Source organism: Nothobranchius furzeri, chromosome 2 (genome assembly GCF_043380555.1).
Source record: "Nothobranchius furzeri strain GRZ-AD chromosome 2, NfurGRZ-RIMD1, whole genome shotgun sequence".
Classification (NCBI taxonomy): Eukaryota; Metazoa; Chordata; class Actinopteri; order Cyprinodontiformes; family Nothobranchiidae; genus Nothobranchius; species Nothobranchius furzeri.
This window is the reverse complement of record NC_091742.1, coordinates 52616449-52640896: the sequence shown is the minus strand read 5'-3', so window position 1 is coordinate 52640896 and position 24448 is coordinate 52616449. Positions and strand designations below refer to the sequence as shown.

General features: G+C 43.2%; 1 protein-coding gene across 4 annotated transcripts in view; it reads right to left on the bottom strand.

The window, feature by feature from the left end:
• LOC107377376 (protein Dok-7) overlaps positions 1–24448 on the bottom strand; it is an 81137-nt gene that overhangs the window by 38226 nt on the left and 18463 nt on the right. For 3 of the 4 annotated variants that reach the window (XM_054747801.2, XM_070546417.1, XM_070546420.1), the window contains exons 6-10: positions 20933–21031; positions 20042–20826; positions 10316–10364; positions 9694–10179; positions 5528–5616 (exon numbers count right to left, since the gene is read on the bottom strand). In XM_054747801.2, the coding sequence (XP_054603776.2) occupies positions 5528–5616; positions 9694–10179; positions 10316–10364; positions 20042–20826; positions 20933–21031 (1508 nt within the window). The remainder of the gene's footprint in view (positions 1–5527; positions 5617–9693; positions 10180–10315; positions 10365–20041; positions 20827–20932; positions 21032–24448) is intronic. The other variant, XM_070546425.1, reaches the window with a different exon arrangement.

Below are 24448 nucleotides of genomic sequence, written 5' to 3'. Positions count from 1 at the left end.
ATTTACCTGAGCTGTCATGTTGTGTTTTTGGAGCCAGAATTTGCAGACCGTGCCCCGCCTACATCACCTGCACACAGTGATGGTGCCTTTGAATCATTTAATCATTTAAACTTGGAAGCGCTGTGATTTTTTTGAGAAGTCAAGTGGTCCCATAGGAGGCCATGCCGCCAAGCGCTTCTTGGAAAGTCACGCGACAGTCACAACATCACGCGGGATTGAGAACAGGAAGCAGAAAGTGCCTCTTTTGTTTTTACGTGAGCAGACTTGCCGTCGTGGTTTGAGAAACTCTAATTAATTAAAAATGGGTGAGTACGCCATTTATTAGAATATTTTTTAAGATCAATTGTACTGTAAAGTTATCAATACTGCAGTTGGGTTTGTGCCGTAAGGCCGTTCCGTGTTGTAATGTATGTTGTGAAGAACTCCACAATGTTGCAAACAGCTGCGGTGCTTAAAATAGAACCGGCGCCTATTTTCAGTGCCTTGTCTCGGCGCTTCTGGGCTGCGCTCCTCGTGTAGCCACTCACTAACTCTAACGGCTTCTTTTTAAAATGACCGGCGTGCCCCAGGCTTAAGTTTATTTCTAAAGGATGTTAAAAAACACACAGCATGAGAGCTGACCACAGTGCTGTATAATAAAAGCAGATTAAAAATACAGTAAATACAAAAGCCTAAAGCAAACAACAATAAAACAGAGAAAGCGAAACAATCACTGGCCAAATTCCAAGTCATGGATGTGCGTTTTCAATAGCGACGTGAAGCATGTGAGGGATGAAAAACATCCAATATATATATATATATATATATATATATATATATATATATATATATAATATATAAATACATATATATACAGTGGGGCAAAAAAGTATTTAGTCAGCCACCGATTGTGCAAGTTCTCCCACGTAAAATGACGACAGAGGTCAGTAATTTTCATCATAGGTACACTTCAACTGTGAGAGACAGAATGTGAAAAAAAATCCATGAATTCACATGGCAGGATTTTTAAAGAATTTAGTTGTAAATCAGGGTGGAAAATAAGTAATTGGTCACTTCAAACAAGGAAAATCTCTGGCTCTCACAGACCTGTAACGTCTTCTTTAAGAAGTTTTTCTGTCCTCCACTTGTTACCTGTATTAATGGCACCTGTTTGAACACATTATCTGTATAAAAGACACCTGTCCACAGCCTCAAACAGTCAGACTCCAAACTCAACTATGGCCAAGACCAAAGAGCTTTCGAAGGACACCAGGAAAAGAATTGTAGACCTCCACCAGACTGGGAAGAGTGAATCTACAATAGGCAAGCAGCTTGGTGTGAAAAAATCAACTGTGGGAGCAATTATCAGAAAATGGAAGACATACAAGACCACTGATAATCTCCCTCGATCTGGGGCTCCACGCAAGATCTCATCCAGTGGGGTCAAAATGATCATGAGAACGGTGAGCAAGAATCCCAGAACCACACGGGGGGACCTGGTGAATGACCTGCAGAGAGCTGGGACCACAGTAACAAAGGTCACCATCAGTAACACACTACAACGGCAGGGAATCAAATCCTGCAGTGCCAGACGTGTTCCGCTGCTGAAGCCAGTGCATGTCCAGGCCCGTCTGAAGTTTGCCAGAGAGCACAAGGATGATACAGCAGAGGATTGGGTGAATGTCATGTGGTCAGATGAAACCAAAGTAGAACTTTTTGGTATAAACTCAACTCGTCGTGTTTGGAGGAAGAAGAATACTGAGTTGCATCCCAAGAACACCATACCTACTGTGAAGCATGGGGGTGGGAACATCATGCTTTGGGGCTGTTTTTCTGCTAAGGGGACAGGACGACTGATCCGTGTTAAGGACAGAATGAATGGGGCCATGTATCGTGAGATTCTGAGCCAAAACCTCCTTCCATCAGTGAGAGCTTTGAAGATGAAACGTGGCTGGGTCTTCCAACACGACAATTATCCCAAACACACCGCCCGGGCAACAAAGGAGTGGCTCCGTAAGAAGCATTTGAAAGTCCTGGAGTGGCCTAGCCAGTCTCCAGACCTCAACCCCATAGAAAATCTGTGGAGGGAGTTGAAAGTCCGTGTTGCTCGGCGACAGCCCCAAAACATCACTGCTCTCGAGAAGATCTGCATGGAGGAATGGGCCAAAATACCAGCTACTGTGTGTGCAAACCTGGTAAAGACCTATAGTAATCGTTTGACCTCTGTTATTGCCAACAAAGGTTATGTTACAAAGTAATGAGTTGAATTTTTGTTATTGACCAAATACTTAATTTCCACCCTGATTTACAAATAAATTCTTTAAAAATCCTGCCATGTGAATTCATGGATTTTTTTTTCACATTCTGTCTCTCACAGTTGAAGTGTACCTATGATGTAAATTACTGAACTCTGTCATCATTTTAAGTGGGAGAACTTGCACAATCGGTGGCTGACTAAATACTTTTTTGCCCCACTGTACATATATATATATATATATATATAATATATATATATATACATATATATATACAATATATATATATATATATATATATATATATATATATATATATATATATATACACATATATATACATTTTTTTAATTTATTTATTTATTATTGGCCACAATAGCAGTAATAACTAGAAAATTCCTGAAGAAATTCTAAAAGGGACCTGTCTGCTGGCGGTATTTATATTGGGTGATGCTGGGTTAATAAACCCAAAATGATGACATTTGGGTGATGTTGGGGTGAGTAACCCAAAATCATGACATACCAGTCTTCCCATGGCCGAGTCGGTCATTTTGATGTAACGTTTGAGGGGATGCACGCGCCTAATCAAGAGGTAATTTTCTTTGGTGAAGAAGCGTAAGTGGCTGCACACGTACGCGGCAACATGCACACACCCAAAAAGGGATACTTTAGGATGTTCTTTGCTAATAATTTCACCATGGCAAGTCTGATTGCTTGTAAAAGTAACAGCACGCCTCCCGCGGCCGAGCCGCTTGTTTTGATGTGTAATGTGTGGGGGTGCACACAGCCGTCTTTCGTTAATGTCCACGGAAGAATTATATTAAATAAATCAAATCCTCTGGTGAAAAACAATTGTGGGACCTGCTGCTGCTGCAAGCAGGTCCCTTAATAACAGATATGAACATTGGTCCAAATTTCTATTTTGGTGCATCCCTAATCGGGGGTCTTAAATATTACACTGCAGCCAACCACTAGGGGGCGTTTTGTTGTAGCTTCACCTTTAGGTTTTATTCTCATGTGTACTTCAGAATCAGAATCAGAATCAGAATAAGCTTTATTGCCAGCGCTCCAGCCACCCAGAGCATAGGAACTTGACTCCAGAAACACAACCTGACCAAGGTTAAACACACACACATGTAGACAAAAACAGGTACAGGCAGTCACGAGAGCAGCCAGAACGGCACTCATTTCATTAGATGAAAAGGGTGTTACATGAGGATAATTGGGGTAAGGTAAAAAAAAAAAGGCATAGCAGAGTTAGACCCAGCGGGGAGTAACTCTATTATACAAAAAAACTCCTCAACATAGAAGCACGAACATCACAGATACAAAACATCAGAGTCCGATGGGGAGGCGGGGTTGGGCAGGATCCTGAATCCTCCAACGGGAGCTGCCATTACGGCGCTCAGCCAGCTGCAGTCAAACAGGTGGGAGGGAGAAATGAGGGACAGAGAGCACATTGAGTTTCCTGTAGGTTGCTGACCTCGAAGCAGAAGTCACAATCTGAAGGCAGGGGGGAAGGTCAGGACACAGCATCTGTTAGCATTCCTCCTTTCGTGGGGGTGTGTTGATGGCAGCCTTGGAGGCTGCCCTGGTGTCAGATAAGGATAAACAAGACTTTGTTTAGGACAGGCAGAGATAATTTTCCTCTCTGCCTTGGAGTCTATTAAGTGGTCATTCATGTCCACCAGTGAAGCCAATTATACGTTCTAAACATCCCCACACTGTCCGGCGACCATCTCCGAGATGACATCCATCTTGCGCACTAACACAGGCAACGCCGCGAGGACATTGTCCAGCTTACGGTTCACCTCGAGTAACGTCCCAGTCTGTGAGGTCACCGCATGGGCGGCACATTCCGTGGGTGCGGGTCGCACTCCAATTGCTCCCGTCTTCCCAAATTTCCAGAAAACCAGATATCCTCCCACTCCAATCAGAAGAAATCCAGTGATCATCAGGCCGAATATCCACAAATCTTCCACATCCTCGATGGACCACTGAGAGAGGCACACGATTCGCCAGACCTCCCAAAAATCGAGTGCATATCCCGATGCGAATGTCCCCTCGGGACAGGTGGGAGCCCCCTTCTCCGTTCTCATCGTAGAAAAAATCTTATCAATCGCGTTGAATGACCAGTTAATTAAGTCCATTTTCCAAAAAAGAAGTAGTGATTTCAGGAGAAATGCAGAGAAGTGCTCTGTAGGCAGACAGGACAGAGAGCCTTGGGGAAGCAGATGAGGGAGCTGAAGAAAAAGCGTCTGTACTCTCTGAGAGCTGGATATGTTGATAGTGTCAATATACTTCCTTCACATTTAGGTTTTCAGCAAGGGCCCCAAAGATGCTAACGTGATTGTTATGCTAATCTTTAAACGAACAGTGGTATTTTGCAGCACAGTACGGTGGGAGCTTACGTTTGAGATTTCAGAGCTGTGTGTATGTATTTGTTAAACAAGAAATGTGGATAATTCCACATCTGAAAGTGGAATCCAGGCATTTGTTTGCAATCCTGTAGAACAGGTGAGATTTATGCACAAGGCCTTATCAAGCCTAATCACTACTTAACAGTTTCACACACACTTCAACCTCTAACGTGAACATAGTGAAAATGTCTGCCTTGAATTAGGAACGTTACTACGTTTAAAAAACTTAACTCAAATATTACTAAATAATTTGTGGTTAGGGTTCAGAAAATAAAGAGACATTCATTAATGCTGTTATAGTCTTTAGGCTCTCAGACGGCAACAGCTCCGTACATAAATGATGAGACTGTCCTTTTGCTGCAATTAAAACTTACTACAGTTTAATCCATCAGTCAGTGAACTGTATTCTAACCAAAACCTACGTTTGACAGATCTCTGAGCTGTAACAAGGTCTGCATCCAACAGTGTTTGGGCTTAATCAGCACTTGTTTCAACTTCAACCAGAAAATGGAAGTTATTTGTCTCTGAGAAAAGTGAACCAGCACAAAAATGCATTTTAGTAAAAAACAAAAAGCAATGCAGAAGGAAACCCCCAGGGCTGTTACATGTGAGTTTCAGCTCACCAAAGACTGAAACAACTTCTAAACATCTTCATTTACTCCACATGCTGACTGAACTGTTACTTTGTGCTAAATTCAAAATAGACGACTAAAACCTCCGACTAGTCAACGTCCATAAGCTCTGGTTTATTCTCAGTTGTAATAATGATCAGCTGGTACTCGCATAACACATTTCTCTACATTGTTCTGAACTTGGAGTAAAAGGGGTTTCGACAGTTTGAGTGTGTGAGGAGCAGAGCTGAGTGTTTCTTACCTCTGAGTTTCTCTCTGGGATTCGACTCTCCATGATCTCATAAGCAGGACTGGCTTGGTGGTTTTCCTCTTTAGTTTTAAGTTTTTTGTCTGATTGCAAAGAAAGAATAAAGCAAGCCGTAGTATTAATGTTAATGACCAGATATTTCTGAATCAAAATGCACGGTACACTTAAGGGAGGAGATACATTCAATCTCGGATATCTGAGTGTTAAAAAGTAACAAAACAATTTTATTCACCTTAACTTTTGACTAAAAAGCTGAATAAACTCCACACATGCAGTTAGAGGCTCAGCATGCCGTGGTGTTAGGTTCCTGTTGTGAAAGAGTAACTTTTGTCCTGAAAAACTCAAACAGATACAAACTCATTCATGACTAGCTCAGATCATTACCTTCATCCTTACATGAATAACTTCATCTAATGGTGTTGAAAATGGACTCTGCCTTGTATATGGTGTCTAATTGGTGCCATTACAAGGACTGTACAACAATAGTGTTATTCAGAAATTTGACAAACGTAAAATAAACATTTCCTAAATGACTTTATAGCTAGGGGTCTCCAACCGTGGTCCTTGAGGCCCGCTTAAAAGCATGTTTTAGTTGTTTCCATGCTCCAACATATCTGATTCAATGGCTGAACGTGTTGAAGGAGGGAAACAACTAAAACATGTTGGAGAGCGGCCCTCAAAGACTGGAATTTGAGACATGTCCAGTTAAAGAAAGGATGGATGATCAGTGGGAAGAAAGAAAAAAACTTTGTATTTTTGAGAGAAGAATACAAAGATGTTTATTTCAGACTTTGAAGTCATGCACCACCCATGACTAGCTGTGGCACAGGGGTGAGTGATTCTGGTCCTCGAGGGCCTGTATCCAGCATGTTTTAGTTGTAGCAGGCTAATCATGAACATTTTTCTTCAATCCCTATCACCCACATTAACCACAGAAAGAGAAAATGACTGGCTCAGGGAAAGCCAGTCTCTTCTACATCACACAGAAAATTAGTATTCACGGCCCCGCCCACCCTGGCCTGCGACTGTTCAAGACTGTGTTGATTAAGCAGCCTGGAGAGAGCAGAGCTAGTAGAGCTAACCGTTAGCATCCCCACAGCGCGACAGAACACTTGTGCTGTTTGTGGAAATAAAACTTAAATGTTGCATTTTTTACTCAAGAAAGAAGAACAAACGAAGGCAGCGGAAGAGTTGAATTGCTGTTAGCTAATCAGAGGCTAGAAGCTGGATATCATGAATATTAATGAGTAAGACTTTTAATCCTGCTGTTGTCTGCCTCACCCTCACATATCAGATCAGATGTGTGGAGAAGAGAAGCAGATTTCACATTTGAATATTCATATTTTTATTCAGTCTTCATTGATGAGGCTTCCAGTGTAATTAAAATATCCCTAGAGGTGATCCGATGCCATTCCCATTAGTGGTCCTCCCAGTGACAGACCAGTGATGGATTTGAAATGTTAATGCCAGCTGGTTTTTGTAGTCCGACTGCCAACATTTTCAGAGATTTGGTTTATTTTTCTCAAGTTTTGTTCATTTGTCAATGAAAAAAGTCCTCAGTGAGAAATGCTCCCCTGCCTCACCTACAGCCTCCATCCTCTCTGATGGAGAAAGTGAAAACCATCTTTGTTTAAAAGTGCTTTTCAGTCCATCGGTCCCAGTGTGCTCTTGCAGGGGACTGTTCTGTTCTGGTCCTGCTGGACCTGACTGCAGCCAGCTACTGGATAGGCTGAGAGACAGGGTAGGCCTACCAGGATCTGCTCTGGAGTTGTTCTCCTCTGTGGTCTCCAAGTTTTGATCCTTCACCACCTCCATGCAGCAATCACATCTGCATAGCTGGGATGTTTTTCACGCACAATCTGTCATTTTTTCAGCCCTCTTCCCAAAGTAGTGTGTTTCAGGCTGAACTGTTCCAACACAACCCCTGCCAACTGATTGGCCGGCTCTAATTCACACCATGCTGGGGCTGACTGCACGGAGTGGAATGGAGCCGGCCCTAGTGTGGAAGGGGGCATTAGACTATTAAAACCTGGATGGTGGGAGCTTTCTACAGCTGAATGAAGATAAGACTGAGATCCTCATCTGTGCCCCAGACAAGCTGGTTCCCAAAGTCAGAGACTCTCTTGGTCAGCTTGGTTCCCACACCAAACCTTCCGTCAGGAACCCATTCTGTCCCGCTCTGAACTTGAGACAGTTATCCACACCTTCATCTCCTCAAGCTTAGACTACTGTAACTCTCTTTTCACGTGTCTGAGCAGAACCTCCCTGAACCGTCTACAGGTGGTTCAGAATGCCTGTGCTCGGCCAAGTCCTCCAAACACACCCACATCACCCCGCTTCTCCTCCAGCTTCACTGGCTGCCAGTCAACTTCAGGGTTCATTTCAAGATCCTGGTTCTGGTCTATAGGGCCTTACATGGACAAGCACCATCTTACATTGGTGATCTTCTTAAGCCGGGCGTACACTGTGCGACTTTTTCACTCGCAGCGTTCAGCTTCAGCTCAAACTGTACGACTTCCTCGCAGAGCAGATCTCACGAGTCGTGTGCTCACACTGTACGACCCAGTTCTCGCATGCGACCTGACTGCTCACACTGTACGTCTGGTAGCAACACGTCGGCCCTAAAAATGTGCTAAAATAGCAGTTTTTACTCAACACGTCAGACTTTTTTGTCTTGCCTGTTGTCCTTCGGGAGTGCTGCAGGAGGACACACAGGGATTTATGGGGGTTGGATGAGGAAAACGAAATAAAGAAAGTGAATCTGTGTTTTGTGATCAGTTTAATTTGACATGAACACGACAAACACACTTTCTTGACAACCTTTGTGAGTAAAAAAACGTGTAGAAATAAAAACGAACAACGTGTGTTATTAGGGAAATAGCGAGCAACCGGCCGGCGTTGATGCAGGATTGCGCGCGCATGCGCCGTGAGCGGTTCTGATACTTTTTGGATCGTAACTGCTCGCAGCGCCGCTTCAACAGTGCGATACCCTCACGAGGGACGAGCGAAATATTAAACACACCAGAAGTCCCTGCGACCTCACGACTGTTGATCGGCGGCTGGTCACGTGGTGTTAATCGCCTCTCGTAACCCCCTGTACACTACACGACCGCTCGGCGCAAAACTCGCCCCGATGTCGTGGCTTCTCGCACGACTGGAAAATCGGCTCAAAAAAGTGAAAAAGTCGCACAGTGTAAGCCCGGCTTTAGTCCCTACACCTCCAGCAGGTCCCTGAGATCCAGTGATCAAAGCCTACTGGTTGTGCAGCACCAGGCTAAAGGTCAAAGGTGACAGATCATCTGCTGCCGTGGCCCCCAGACTCTGGACCTCTCTCCCCCTGAGCCTGAGATCAGTGGACTCAGTGGTCTCCTTTAAAAAGCAGCCGAAAACTCACCTGTTCAAGCTGACTTTTGTATGACCTTCTTCACCACTCTCTCTTTATTCTGCTCTTCTGCCTTTCCACTGATTTCCCTGTTTCCTTTTCATTTTCTCTCTCCCTTTCCTTACATTTTTTTTCTTTTCTCCTTTTGAACACATCTTTTATAATTTTAGAAATATTTTTATACTTAAATTATTTGTTGTTTTTGTGAAGCACCTCGTGATTTTAATCTTGAGAGGTGCCATTTCTGCTTCTTTGACTTTGTTAGGATTAGTATGCCCTGAACGATTACTGCTCTGCACCAAACTGTCTGTTATATTTAATTTGTTAGAAAGATTTGAAAATGATTCTTTATATTTAATTAATAAAGTCTGACAACTTTAAACCAAAAGTGGTGAAAACTGTAGAAGGTATTCAGCGTTGATCAAACAACTTCAGCCATCACATGAACATCTGAATCGTATGATTACAAAACATCTACAAATATACAAGTAAAGATTCACGAAACAATAATTTGGTTTGGTTGGGAGCATTTAAAAAGATGGTTCAGCCCAAAAGAGAGTCTATTACATAATTTAAGTTCTTTAAAAGTGACTTTAGGTGAGTTTGTGAGTAATAACATGAGCATTCATCACTCTTAACGTGCAGTTGGTAAAAGCAAGTCTTCGATTTAAAAACAAGAGATAGAAAGTGGAGTTTATACTGATGAAGAGGAAGAGAAGGTCCAGAAACCAGGAGGAAAACTAAATGTGACTTGACGGTTTGTAGTCGTCTCCCTTACCTTCCTCCTCCGTTGACTCATTTATCTCTCTATACTGACTCTGCCCTTCGGCATCTCTGAGAAGCTGATAGAGCGACTCTTCTTCATCATCATCTTGGCTTCTCTTCAGGCGTGGTCCCGCCGGGGAGGTTTGAGAGCAGAGAACATGTCTGCTCTGGTACTGTTTAGCAGGAGGATGGCAGCACTCTCCCCGACACTTGAAACACTTTTCATAAATGACAGCACCTTTGTCCGGTGGAGAGTCACGTAATGGTCCAGCTGGTGCCAAATGGAGCTCGTTTCCCAAAGCGGGGCTCATCAACTCATACAGGTTGGGTCTACGGGCCTTCGGCTCTGGCTGCCCGCCTGTGCTTCTGAGCAGATCAGATAACAGACTGGCTAGTTTCCTCTCTTCTCTTCTTGGCAGCGGCTTCTCACCCATCTTCAGCCTCAGTGGCTTGGTGCTGTTCCCAGGAGAGGTCCAAGACTTCTCCTGAGGTTTCTTCACTGCAATGGGGGGGGGGGGGGTTATAGTGTATGTAGGCTAGATCAATGCATTCACCCCCAACACACTTACATTTTCTGCACATGCATGAACGAGACATAGCATGCAAATGCAAGAGATGCTGCAGATTACTCATACCTGGTGTGGTTGGTGTCACCGAAGAGCTCACATAGATGAAAGGCGTTCTCTGTGAGGAAAAGACCATATAAGGAATTGTTTCACCAGAACTATAAAAGTAATTCAAGCAGATTTTGCAGCTGTAACTTCCAGAAAGGGTCAGTTTTCACCTGCATGTTGACCTGCACAATGCCCGGTCACCTACAGACGTACTTCCACTATCTGAGTGGAGTTTCTATTCTGTCATCTAAAGCCCAGAAGATTCTGCAGCCCTTGTTGACATTTCAGGGGGAACAAGATGTCAGCCTATGTTCCCCAACACAGCTTCTTTTGATAAGACTGCCGGATTGCACACTCTCATGAAAGAAGAACTTTTACAACTCATACGTTAAATAATCATTAAATAATAATACGGTTGAATGGACAAATGTTATATGAACAATAATATTATTGGGGGGGGGGGGGGGGGGGGATGGGCTGGTGCCTATCTCCAGCGGTCAACGGGCAATCAGGCGGGGTGCACCCTGGACAGAGAGCCAGTCCATCGCAGGGCAACACAGAGACACACAGGATTAACAACCATGCACACACACACACATATAAATATATATATATATATACACACACACACACGCACACCTAAGAACAATTTAGACAGACCAATCAACCTAACAGTCATGTTTTTGGACTGTGGGAGGAAGCCGGAGTACCCGGAGAGAACCCACGCATGCACAGGGAGAACACGCAAACTCCATGCAGAAAGATCCCAGGCCGGGAATCGAACCCAGGACCTTCTCGCTGCAAGGCAACAGCTCTAACCGCTGCACCACTGCGCAGCCCACATTTTGATGTTATGATCAGTAATCTTTGGTTTAACAAGTGAATCATTATCTACACTCAGACACAATGTTCGTTAGAGATAAATTACAGTTAACGTCGCTGCACATAAAGATTTTTATCCACAGAACTAGAACATTCTTGTATCTGATGAAGGTGCGGTTCTGAGGTTTGTTTGTTAACACCTCTTAGCATGTCAAATTCTGGTTGGCCATGTAATCATAATATGGGAATATTAAAACAGAATCACTTGCCGAGTGAGTCAGTGAGGTTTGAGCAGAGCTCTGGACCGGCCAGCCGGAGCAAAACTCTTTGAACCATCAAAGCTTTCGACAAGCTAAAAGCCGCCTGCAGCGACACAGAAACTTGCTCCTTCAGCTATTCAGAAACAGCTGTTCTAGACGCAAACGATCTCATCTATCGTTGTGACCCGGAGGCATCTCAGAACTGGTTTGGTCGCTTCGAGGTTTTCCTACGGACCACGTGCATTGGGGTCACCGGCCCCTTGACATCTCGGATCCAAACGGGGGTCTCCAGAATGGGTACGTAGGCACAGCATCAATTGCGTCTGATGCCATTTTATTAGAAATCAACTTTCTAGTTTAATGCAGACCAAATTCAATCGCACTCAGAAGTCCGCTTCTTCAGGTGCCAGGGTTCTGATAACATCACATTCACACATCATCACCCCTCACATTCCATCCACTTAAGATTCATCCATCACGTCCGTCTTATTTATAACTCGTCTTGTTTTTAATTTGTTTAGAAAATAAATTTCTTACTTTTTATGTCTGAATTAATACGAAGTGTGTTATGATCACTGAAAAAGCAAAGAATCCTAATTCTTCTGATTAAACATCCAAAGACCAATCAGGTTGATTTCCCATATCTATATAGAATATCACATCTTATTGGTCATAAGTAAGGTAATATATTAAGCTTAAAAGCAACAATACTATTCCTTCTTTACACAGCACTTTTATTGTACTGCAATATTCACACGTCCACCTACAAAGTGAAATGAATGAATAGAACTAACAGATAATAAATAAGGTCATTAGAATAAGCTCCTGTGTAGTGTTGTTTTTAGTTTTAGTCTTTATGAAGGAAAATCATTTTAGTCTTAGTCAGTTTTTTAGTTGACTAAAACGCTAAAAGGTGAAAAGCACATCATGTACTGACTGACACAATAGCGGCAGGCATTACAATAGTCAAGGCTGGATGTTCCAAAAGCATGGATGATGGTTTATATATGGTGCACTTTCTCAGTGGTCTAGTGGAAGAGTGTCTGGACTGGTCGATCAGGGTTCAAGTCCTGGTCGGGTCACACCAAAGACTTTAACAATGGGACCCAACTGGATTGGGGGTTAAACCACCCAATAGATGTGTTTCCTCACTGTGTGATGACTACCAATTACAGATTGGAGTTTGGAAATTTGTCTGAGGTAGAAAAAGTACTTACTGTATTGACCCCAATATAGGATGACCCCGAATATAAGACAACCCCCTTGAAGACTAATCTTCAGGACAAGGCAAACATAAAAAAAATTGCTTCTTAAATAAACAATTTATTTAGAAAATTTGAGAACAAATATTAAGCAAAAATAATATTTTATTGCAAACTATCAGAACTTTGTTGACATGTGAAATCAAAGGTCAAACGAGGCTTTTAATCCGACGCCCTCTGCCTTGCTGTACTCACTCATGCTGCTGCGGGGGTGTACCATCGGATCGCTACACCTGCTGGCTCCCCCCAGAATACCGTCCTCACTGCCATCCAGTGCACCCATGCATGCAAATGTTTGACACCTCTGCTGAACTGACCACTGTCATCTTAAAATTTGCATAACTCGTGCTTTTCACTATGTTAACTTGCCCCACTTTCGGTCCAGTCTGCTACAAACCTCCTGTCTCCATTTTTTTTTCTGTTGAGAACACACAGCCTGGCGCCCTCTGCTGTTACGGGCGTGTGATAACCCCAGACAAATATCAGTATGTGTAAATGCTTAGACCCAAAATATAAGACCACCCCACATTTTAAAATTATTTTCAATGAAAAAAAAATAGTCGTCTTATATTTGGGTCACTACGGTATTTCCCACACAGTTTCCAGTTTTATTGTTACGCTAAGATTCACAGCTGAGGATTTTAAAGAAAGAGCTAAGAAATTAAGTTGTGGGGGGCAATGGTTGAGTTTAACGTAAGATAAGCGGAGAAAACTCCAGATAAGTCAACAAACATGAAAAAGGTTCTAGAACTCAAACCAGCATTTATCTGTTGTTGTTGAATAAAGGCAGCTTGGGGAGTCTAATGTAGCGTAGAAAGAAGTCTGTGCTTTCCTACTTAAATGAAGAATGTTGTAATGGCCGCTGAGTAATGACTGACATGGATAAATAGCTGGTTAAGCACGTCATAAGCGTAGACACACCTCCTTACATTTGCATGTCTCAACCCACATCAGCATTAGCAATGTATAAACAGTGTTGGGAGTAACTGTGTTTAAGTAGAACGGCATTATTAACGGTGTTATTTTAGGTAAGTAAGTAAGTAAGTAAAAGTTTATTTATAGAGTGCCTTTCACAGATATAAATCACAAAGCGCTGTACAACATGATAAAGATCAGGGCAAATACAGGTGCTGGCCAGTAAATTAGAATATCATCAAAAGGTTGAAAATATTTCAGTAATTCCATTCAAAACGTGAAACTTGTACATTATATTCATGCAATGCACACAGACCAATGTATTTCCGATGTTTATTACGTTTAATTTTGATATTTATAGGTGACAACCAATGAAAACATCAAATCTGGTATCTCAGAAAATTAGAATATTCTAAAGGCCAATGAAAAAATGTTTGTTTCTCTAATGTTGGCCAACTGAAAAGAATGAACATGAAAAGAATGTGCATGTATAGCACTCAATACTTAGTCGGGGCTCCTTTTGCCTCAATAACTGCAGTAATGCGGCGTGGCATGGACTCGATCAGTCTGTGGCACTGCTCAGGTGTTATGAGAGCCCAGGTTGCTCTGATAGTCGTCTTCAGCTCCTCTGCATTGTTGGGTCTAGCGTATTGCATCCTCCGCTTCACAATACCCCATAGATTTTCTATGGGGTTAAGGTCAGGCGAGTTTGCTGGCCAATCAAGGACAGGGATACCATGGTCCTTGAACCAGGTGCTGGTGGTTTTGGCACTGTGTGCAGGTGCCAAGTCCTGTTGAAAGGTGAAATCTGCATCCCCATAAAGTTGGTCAGCAGCAGGAAGCATGAAGTGCTCTAAAACTTCCTGGTAGACGGCTGCATTGACCCTGGACCTCAGGAAACAGAGTGGGCCAACACCGGCAGATGACATGGCACCCCACACCATCACTGACGGTGGAAACTTTACACTGGACCTCATGCAACGTGGATTCTGTGCTTCTCCGCTCTTCCTCCAGACTCTGGGTCCTTGATTTCCAAAGGAAATGCAGAACTTGCTTTCATCAGAAAACATAACTTTGGACCACTCAGCATCAGTCCAGTCCTTTTTGTCCTTGGCCCAGGCGAGACGCTTCTTGCGCTGTTTCTTGTTCAAGAGTGGCTTGACACACGGAATGCGACACCTGAATCCCATGTCTTTCATGAGTCTCCTCGTGGTGGTTCTTGAAGCGCTGACTCCAGCTGCAGTCCACTCTTTGTGGATCTCCCCCACATTTTTGAATGGGTTTGTCGTCACAATTCTCTGCAGGGTGCGGTTATCCCTAGAGCTTGTACACTTTTTTCTACCACATTTTTTCCGTCCCTTCGCCTGTCTGTTAATGTGCTTGGACACAGAGCTCTGCGAACAGCCAGCTTCTTTAGCAATCACCTTTTGTGTCTTGCCCTCCTTGTGCAAGGTGTCAATGATTGTCTTTTGGACAGCTGTTAAGTCAGACGTCTTCCCCATGATTGTGGTGCCTTCAAAACAAGACTGAGGGACCTTTTAAAGGCCTTTGCAGGTGTTTTGAGTAAATCAGCTGATTAGAGTGGCAGCAGGTGTCTTCTATATTCAGCCTTTTCAGAATATTCTAATTTTTTGAGATACCAAATTTGGAGTTTTCATTAGTTGTCACTTATGAATATCAAATTTAAATGTAATGAACATTGGAAATACATTGGTCTGTGTGCATTGCATGAATATAATGTACAAGTTTCACGTTTTGAATGGAATTACTGAAATATTTTCAACCTTTTGATGATATTCTAATTTACTGGCCAGCACCTGTACCTCTAACCAATAAAAACCTCAGAAAAACAATAGCAGTGATAAAATAGAAAATAAAATCATGAGTATAAACAAAGTGAAGGTGAGAACCCGAACAAAGCCATCTTTTTGAAACATGTAGGGAGGGAACGCCTGGATGAAAAGGTGAGTCTTTAGATGATTTTTAAAGACCTCTACAGTGTTAGAGAGACGGAGATTTGAAGGTAGACTGTTCCAAAGTCTGGGTGCAATAGTCTGCAAGGCCCTGTCCCCTTTGGTTTTCAGTCTGGTTCGAGGAACAGCCAGGAGGTTTTCAGATGTGGATCTAAGGTTCCGAGAGGTGGTCTGTGGGGATAAAAGCTCAGATAGGTAGCTTGGAGCCTGGTTGTTAAGAGCTCTATAGGTCAGGACTAAAACTTTAAACTGTATTCTATATTCTACCGGGAGCCAGTGGAGGGACTGTAAAACTGGAGTGATGTGAGCTCGTCTGCTGGATTTGGTTAGGAGTCTGGCTGCTGCATTTTGGATGGCTTGAAGGCGTGAGAGGGAGGTTTTGCTGAGACCAGTAAAAAGAGCATTACAGTAGTCTAAGCGTGATGACACAAAGGCATGGATTTTTTTTCCAGATCTGCAGTAGAAACCAGTTTACGGACTTTTGAAATGTTTCTCAGTTGAAAGAAACAAGAGCGGGAGATGGTTTTGATGTGTGAGTCTAAACTTAAAGCTGGATTAAAAATAACTCCTAGGTTTCTAATGTTGGCCTTGGCTGATGGGCAAAAAGAGGCAATTTCTTGCTCGATTTTTGGCTGAAGTTCCGGGGATGCAGCGATCAGGGTCTCTGTCTTGTTAGCATTTAAGACAAGAAAGTTGCTGGACAGCCAGTTACTGATCTGGGTCAGGCAGAGTACAAGTGTGGCCAGCCTGTCCAACTGGTGTGGCATAAAGGACATATAGAGCTGAATATCATCAGCGTAGATGTGGTAGGAGATGTCTGGGAAAGACTGAATGATGCCAGCTAGGGGAAGAATATAGAATGCAAATAGTAGAGGCCCTAGAACTGAACCTTGTGGGACCCCGCATATTAGAGAGGCAGTATCTGAAGAGAAGGTTTCGGACTTCACTGTGAATGTTCTGTCGGTGAGATAAGAAGAGAGCCAGTCTAGAGCAGAACCTGAAATCCCAGCCAGGGCATTTAACCTGTTTAGTAGAACGTTGTGGTCTACAGTGTCAAAAGCTGCACTGAGGTCAAGCAGGACCATGACAGAGCATTTCCCTGCATCAGCAGCTATCAGGAGGTCATTATGCACCCTTACTAGAGCAGTCTCAGTTGAGTGCTGCTTCAGAAAGCCAGATTGGAAGGGGTCAGAGATCTTTGACTTAGAAAACCAGGATCTGAGTTGGGTTTCCCCAACCTTCTCAAGTACTTTGCTGATGAAAGGTAGCTTAGAAATGGGCCTAAAGTTACTGGTGGAGCTGGCGTCAAGGTTGGGTTTCTTTAAGAGAGGAGTCACTACTGCATTTTTAAAGTAAGATGGAACACAGCCTTGGCTCAGTGAGCTGTTGATTATAGTCAACAGAGATGGACTGATAGAGGCAAGGGACCCGACTAAAACAGAGGGAGTTAAGATATCTGATGAGCATGATGAGAGTTTCATCTGACTGATTATTGAGGTTAAGTCATTTAGTGTAATTGGGGAGAAGGAGGTGAAAGACTCAGAGCACTGAGGGGCCTCCCCTCCTGGGGGGGGGTTGGGGGCTGGTGGAATGCTGGATCTCAGATTCAACACCTTGTTTGCAAAAAAGTGGAGAAATCTGTTACAGTCATCAGCTGAAGATAGCTGAGCCTGCTGCGGAGGAGAAGACACGATGCTGGAGATGGTATCAAACAAAACCTTAGGATTATTCTTATTTTGACATATGAGGTTGCTGAAGAAAGAAGACCTGGCATTTTCTACAGCTTCGTTGTATGACTCGAGAAGTTCTTTAAAATATTCACGATGAACAACCAAACCTGTCCTCTTCCACCGTCGATTACAAAGTAATCTAATGAATCACTTTTCTCGTCCTTGCAACGCCGTTACCGTTACTGTTACTATGATGTGGTTGAATGAAGCGCAGCGGCTGTCAGGCTGTCTGACAGCCGCGACAGTGATGTCGGTCACGCATGAAATGGTTCTTGGGCAGACCGGAGCCCGAGTGAGTTACACCGGCTGTGCCCGCACCCACCATCCCACCCGAGCCGGTATTACAAATGGCAAAAATGAACACAGCACCCAACACATCAGGGTGTTTGTTTGCAGATCGGCGATATGAGTGTGCACAGCACCGCACACACTCATCTCCGATCACTATGAAAGCAGGGAGGGGGGTGGGGCGTGCAAAAGAACTGGGGCAATTATTACAATAATAATATGGAGTCTATAAATGTTGGTGGGGGCAAAGTTGTATAAGATGAGGAAAGAAAAGAAAAATAAAAAGTGCTTCAGGAAGGTGAGGAGATGAGTGAATGCAGTACAAGCAAGACAATACCAAGACTATGGCAAGCTGTTTTAACATTTAATCAACAATTGGAACGTTCTGTAATTCCTATTTCTATATAGAATAATTTATTTTATCCTAGACTGGAAGTAATTGTTTTTGTATTAGCAAAAATTGCAAACGTAGACATCAACAGCAATGTTGTTACTATAGAAATTATTGTTAGGATTTCCATAACAACAACTAAACTAGTAGTAGTAGGTTTGAGATATCTCAGAATTCCGAAAAACCTAAAGTGGCCTTTTTACATACATTCAACAGACTGGAAATGTATTCCAAATATCTACTTGTATTGTTCCTAGTAGAAATGACCATTCCAGATATCCATTAGAACATTCTTACTGAATGAACTTTTCAGATATCTGAGGTGTTCATTCTAGACAGTACGAATCATTCAGGTCAATTTTTTTTGACATTATAGATATTATAGAACGTAAAATTAACGTTTGGTAGGTAACTAGTTACATTTAAAATGTGGTACCTGAATTACTAACTCAATTACTTTTTGGAAAAAAGTAATTTGTAACTATAACCAATTAATTTTTAACAGAAGATGCCCAAAAAGGTGTATAAATCTTGCAGGGCTGTCAACTTTTGCATTATTCCACGCGTGAGAGTGGGTTAGCACACAGCTCATTTAATATTCATGTTCTGACTTAGTGGGCGGGGCAAACTACTCTTCCTATCGTAGGGCTTTATAATAGGTTTGTGTTTTGCCATTTATCAGGGCTCCTGGTCCATTTTGAGCCTCAACAAAGAGGCTCAAAATGCTTTCTCCAGTGGCCCAAAAACATGAATCTGGAACCCTTTAACAGCATGTGGCTAAATTAGTGAACTTTTATATGTACTTCACATCTGTTGGTGCAGTCCATCCAACATAGCTGGAAGCTAAACAGATAAACTCAAATTCTGTTCATTAAAAAGCCAACAGGAAGAGTGATGAACTATTTAAATCCTAATTGGTTGGATGGTTTTCGCTGACCTAGGTAGAGATTATATAGGAGTTTAGAATAAACACAGAGTGTCCCTGAAGCAAAAAAACAAGGCTGAGCTGAACATTTTTACCCCCACACAGAAGTTTGTTTAAGTTAGTTTACGACTAAACCAACAGCCCGTTTCTAAAAATGTTATTTTAGATGTTCTAATATACTTTAAGTGATGGTGTGTATTTTACCTGGCAATAGGGAGCAGTACAAGCCTAAATTATTACAGGCAAGCGCTATTTTTGTGTTTGAGGTAGCCCTTAAAAACGGATGCCCATTAGGGTCAAAAATCCCTGGTAGCACAACCTCCAGCAAAATGACAAGAACATCAGACTCCTTTTCTTCACTGGCAACGAGTGAAAAAGTAAATGTGTAAAACAATGTTTATGAATGGTGAAAATTTTGTAACCGTTTGTTACAAATCAGTAAATGCATTTTGTCCCCATAGGTTCCCCATAGAAGGAAACATGGCGTCTAATATGGCATCACCCAGAGACTTGTATTTTAGACCTGACTTGTACGAATGCCGAATAATTTTATGAAGCTGCAAATATTTCTCTACAACTGGGCATCATTTAATTCATTTTCAGCAACATTTTGATGGATTTTTCCAGAGATTAACGGTAAAAACTACACATTGTCTCTTTAAACCAGGCGGGAATGGGCGGTTTTACCGTTAATGTGTCCACACGTAGGATTTACATTAATTTTTTATTTGATAGAAACCGACTGCCAAAAAAAAAAAACACCGGTCAGGTTTATGTTTAAGCCAAAGTAAAGAAGCATGAGTGAGAGAGAGCTGCGAGTCGCTCTCAGAGTGTGAACTTGCTCTAATTCATGACAGTGTTAAAACTAAACTGGCTGCCATGCTAACTTAGACAGATGGGCCGTGGGATTGTTAGTTTTTCGGCCACCAAATGCAGAGAGGCATCACCGTCAGCTTGCACAAAAACCACAAAGGTCATTCTGTCAGTAATCCACACAGAGCAGATGATACTCGGCTGATAAAGCCGGCACACACAAGCTGCTGCTGCTGCCTCACAGCAAGGTTAGATAGAAGACTTCTAGAGGAGCTCAGAGGATCTACTTTCTAATAATAAGAGAGAGCTATTTGGTCAATCCATCATTTAAAATTGAGACATCAATAACACAGAAGTGTTTCCTTTACCTTAAACCCTCCACATGCTGAGCACATGGTCACTACGGTCTTGGAGGCAGAAGTGAGAGAACTGCAGGTCTGACAGGAGTCACTAGAGGGCGCCACTTTTGCTTTCCTGTCCTCTGGGAGGCCTTGTGAGTCTACAGAGTCAGTTTGATCTGAGGTCTTCTCAGAGGTTGTTTCTTCACTTATACCCTGTTTGGTTGGCCCTGCTGTGAGGTCTGAAGAGACAGGAGTGTTTTGAGTAGAGGCGGAGGGCTCATTGTCAGCGATACCCCCGCCTGCATCCTGTATCACACTCCTGGGGGTGTCATAGAGATACAGAAGCGACATTGGCACATGGTAATCATTTCCAGGAACAGTAGGGGGGCATGTGCATGGGCTCAGGTCTTGAGCCAAGTGGGAGGGCGGGATGAAAGCAGACCCAAAGTCCTCTGCAGGGGCCATGTCCAGGCTGCCTGTGTATGAGGAGAAGCTGCCGGTGCACGAGGAATGGCTGCCAGTAGCGATGCCGCTATCTGATGAACTCTGACGGCCGATTTCCAGAAGCTGCCGGGGTGGATTGGCTGAAAGTCGGCTCCCTCCTCCCTGGTTGGTGGAGAGCTTATCCACAATCTGTAGCGTGGCTTTGGCGCCCACGTGGCTGACGTTTAGGGGAGGGTTTGAAGCACATTCGGTCCAAATGGTCAACCGGCTGCCGATGCTGCAGTCTGACTGGCTGGTGTCTGAAGTGTCAGAAGAGCCAGAGATGCTGCGGTCATCTCCCCCAGCAGATGGGTAGTATGTGGACGAAACTGCCGTGAACATAATCATTGATTACATGAATGAACCAAACGAGATCATCGACATAGCTGATTTTCATGGCATCAGTTATGAAATAGGGTAGATGTTGTCATCTACCTGTGCTGCTTCCACGAGAAAGCATGCTCAGTCTCTTCTCCAGCTCCTGGGTTTCATGGATCAGCTTCTCCTCTGAATCTGTCTGACTGCAGCTAAGCTCTGCAGAAAGAAAATATCGTAAGCTAAACCACGCAGAAGTGATGCAAACAAACTACAGCACAAAAAAGCTCTGTGGGATAATGAAATCTAAGTCATGGGTCTAGAGCCTCACTGAGAGAGACACTCAATATTCTCAGATGAAAGGTGTGATTAAACATCCCACATGTTCACTTGATCTTCCTGCACTGGGCCTTTGAACAGGGTCATGCCGTGTGGTATTTGTGCTCTGGTACAGGGTTTTATAAATAGCACCGGCTTTGTGGCTCCATCGGTATTCCCTCTGATAACTCTAGGATAGCTCAGGATCTGATGTACCAGGAATCACCAAGGTTAACACTAAAACTTGTACAGTTTGGTGGGTTTAGTATATGGTAACCATCTCACAAGTTTCCTTAGGTGGAAACAGCAACTTTCACTCCAAAGAAATCCCCTCAAGACACACCGAGTCAAACAATCTGGTTTCCTCGTGGTGTTTATTAACGGTTCTCCTTGATTGTACTTCTTCTGCCTGTTGTGACTTTTAGCTCCATTTCAAGTATTGTGAAAATAAACCAGGAGATCACAAAGGACCTGAGTTGAAACATAAGATTTATGTTTGTTATAAATATCTCATGAACCACTGAATGAGTTTTAATGATTGGTTGTGTACAATAAACGTGATCATTAAAAGCTTTATACAGAGCCTGTTGGGTGTGTTATTGGTATTTTACAAAAGTATTTTTTACAAAAATAATCTTTGTAACCTTGCAACCTCAGCACAGACACAATTGTAGGGACCCTTTGGGGGAACACAGACCACAGGTTGGAAACCGCTGCGCTAAAGAAACGGCAGAGCCTGGGCCACAAGACCATGAAAACCTTTTTATGTGCTCCAACCACCACGAACGCTGTAATTAAATGAATCGTGACAAATCACTCTTCATGAAGAAAAGAAAGTGCTATGCTTTGTAGCTCGTAGAAAGCAGGCTAGCAGTAACTTTATCCATATTAACTGTACTACAGCAGGAGGGACAAGCACACACAGCATTCATCCTGTAACCCTTAGTCTCTCTCTCTCTCTCTCTCTCTCTCTCTCTCTCTCTCTCTCTCTCTCTCTCTCTCTCTCTCTCTCTCTCTCTCTCTCTCTCTCTCTCTCTCTCTCTCTCTCTCTCTCTCTCTCTCTCTCTCTCTCTCTCTCTCTCTCTCTCTCTCTCTCTCTCTCTCTCTCTCTCTCTCTCTCTCTCTCTCTCTCTCTCTCTCTCTCTCTCTCTCTCTCTCTCTCTCTCTCTCTCTCTCTCTCTCTCTCTCTCTCTCTCTCTCTCTCTCTCTCTCTCTCTCTCTCTCTCTCTCTCTCTCTCTCTCTCTCTCTCTCTCTCTCTCAACAAAAAAATAAATAAATGTATGTATGTATGTCACCAATTCTTGTCATGTGTCTTGCCCATGTATATCTGATCTCTGAATTGTGTGTACTGAAACTCTAATTTCCCTCTGGGATTAATAAAGGATTGATTGATTGATTGATTGATTGATTGATTGATTGATTTGGTGTTCAACAATGTCTGCCCGAATTTAGAGCTCAGAGAAGGGAATCATTAACAAGCAGCCCAGCCAATCACAACTGTGTCCCTCCAACAGACTTAAATAGTCCTAACTACATTTTCCTCAAACCAATAAGAGCAATGAGGTGATTTAAAACTGCATAACCCTCACAAGACACATAAAAACATTAAATACAAATCCTGGGCTGACAAGTTTCTCATTCACTCATTTTTTACTGTGTGGGCGTCGGATGAGCCCCCGCACCATGTGAACAAACACCTCAGCTCTAAAGCCGATCTTCATCTGTATACGTCACACGTCAAGTGATCGGGAAGCAGAAAATCCATGTGTTAGGAGATCCTTATGGGCTGGGTTGTAAAAAAAAGTGAGGCGCAAACCGGAAAAGCTTCTGCCGAACGGATTATGAAAAAACAAATAACGCTCCAAACACGCTGATTCTTCCTGATGTAAGAGGTGAGTCTACTCTTTGTTTTGGTAGTTTTGGCGTTGACATATTCATGGAGCGAAACGTTCTGTGACTCTTAAAAAAACTGTAAAAATGCTGAAAAATGGTGACAGCGAAGGGCTTTTCTGATCAGGAATCGGCTGGCAGCGAATGAGTTCAAACAGAAGCTGCTGATCTTTAAAGCACCAGAACCTCCATTTTAAACATATTTTAATCATTGTGGAAATCTTTCTATACTTTCATTTATTTTTGTTTTTGTGAAGCGCCTTGTGGTTTTTATCTTGAGGGGCGCTATATAAAGATCGTCTTCTTCTTTTAACGAGCCTGGCCAGCCAGACTCGTCCTCTATTTAATTCTACACAGAGAACTTCCCCATAAGGAAGCATGGGACTGGCTGGCCAGGTTCATTTTAACTCCTTAAGCCTGGTTTATGCTTCTCCGTCAGCTCTGCAAGGGACAGACACGCACGGATTGACGGGAGCGTTTTGCTCTCATACTTCTCTGTCTCCTGGAGTGTGTTGCAAAGCAATTGCCCTGCAGGACAACAGAGGGCGTAGCGCTGTTCTGTGGTATCCTGTCATGTATCGGTCCAAGATAGTGTGTTTATATTGTGTTTTTTTATATAAGAGACTTTTTAACATGGACATATTTGTCTCTCATTCCACTTCATGCGCTCGCCACCTCTAAACCTAAACCCATGTTTCCTGTCATTTCTGTCCACAAATAAAACGCTTGCTGCGCATCTTTTCACTCCTACAGTCACGGGGAATTAAACGTTCATGATTTTAGAGTTTTTTCGCGAGGTATTCTTCAAGCTTCTCCGTGTCTGCCACTAGTTATCCTCGGTTCTCTTTATGTTTTTGAGGGCGCACTGGCGGAGCTGTAAACAGCGGCGTCCTGACCAATCACAAGCTTGCGTAATCTGTCTCGTTCGACGGATGTTTAAAAAAGAGAGCTCGACTCCGTCCGTCCTTGCGGAGCTCTCCGGCAGGCACGCAAGGACGTTGCGTGTCTCTGCACTGACGCAGACAGAGAAGCATAAATCAGGCTTAAAGCAGTGGTGGTTTTACCATTAGGCATAGGTTGGCGGGCGCCTGGGGCCCCCGTATGTTGCCCCCCCCCCCCCCCCCCATCCCTGACTGCTGGTACCCCTCTTTTAATGCCACAATGGACTATTCCTTTAAGACGCTGATGCACAAACAGGAAGTGATTGGTAGTCATTCCACTCCAATCCAGTTGGTGGCAGTAATGCACCAAATTGTTGTCTGCCAAGTGCCATAAGACCACAAATAAGAAGAAGAGAAAGCAGAAAAAGAAGAAGAGAGGCGGGAGCGTTCGTAACAAACTCAAAGCAGAAGTCAAAACATGAAGCATGAAATGGAGTTATCCTAGTGGCTCCAATAAGAGAAAGATGCAGCACTGACAGGAAGAAG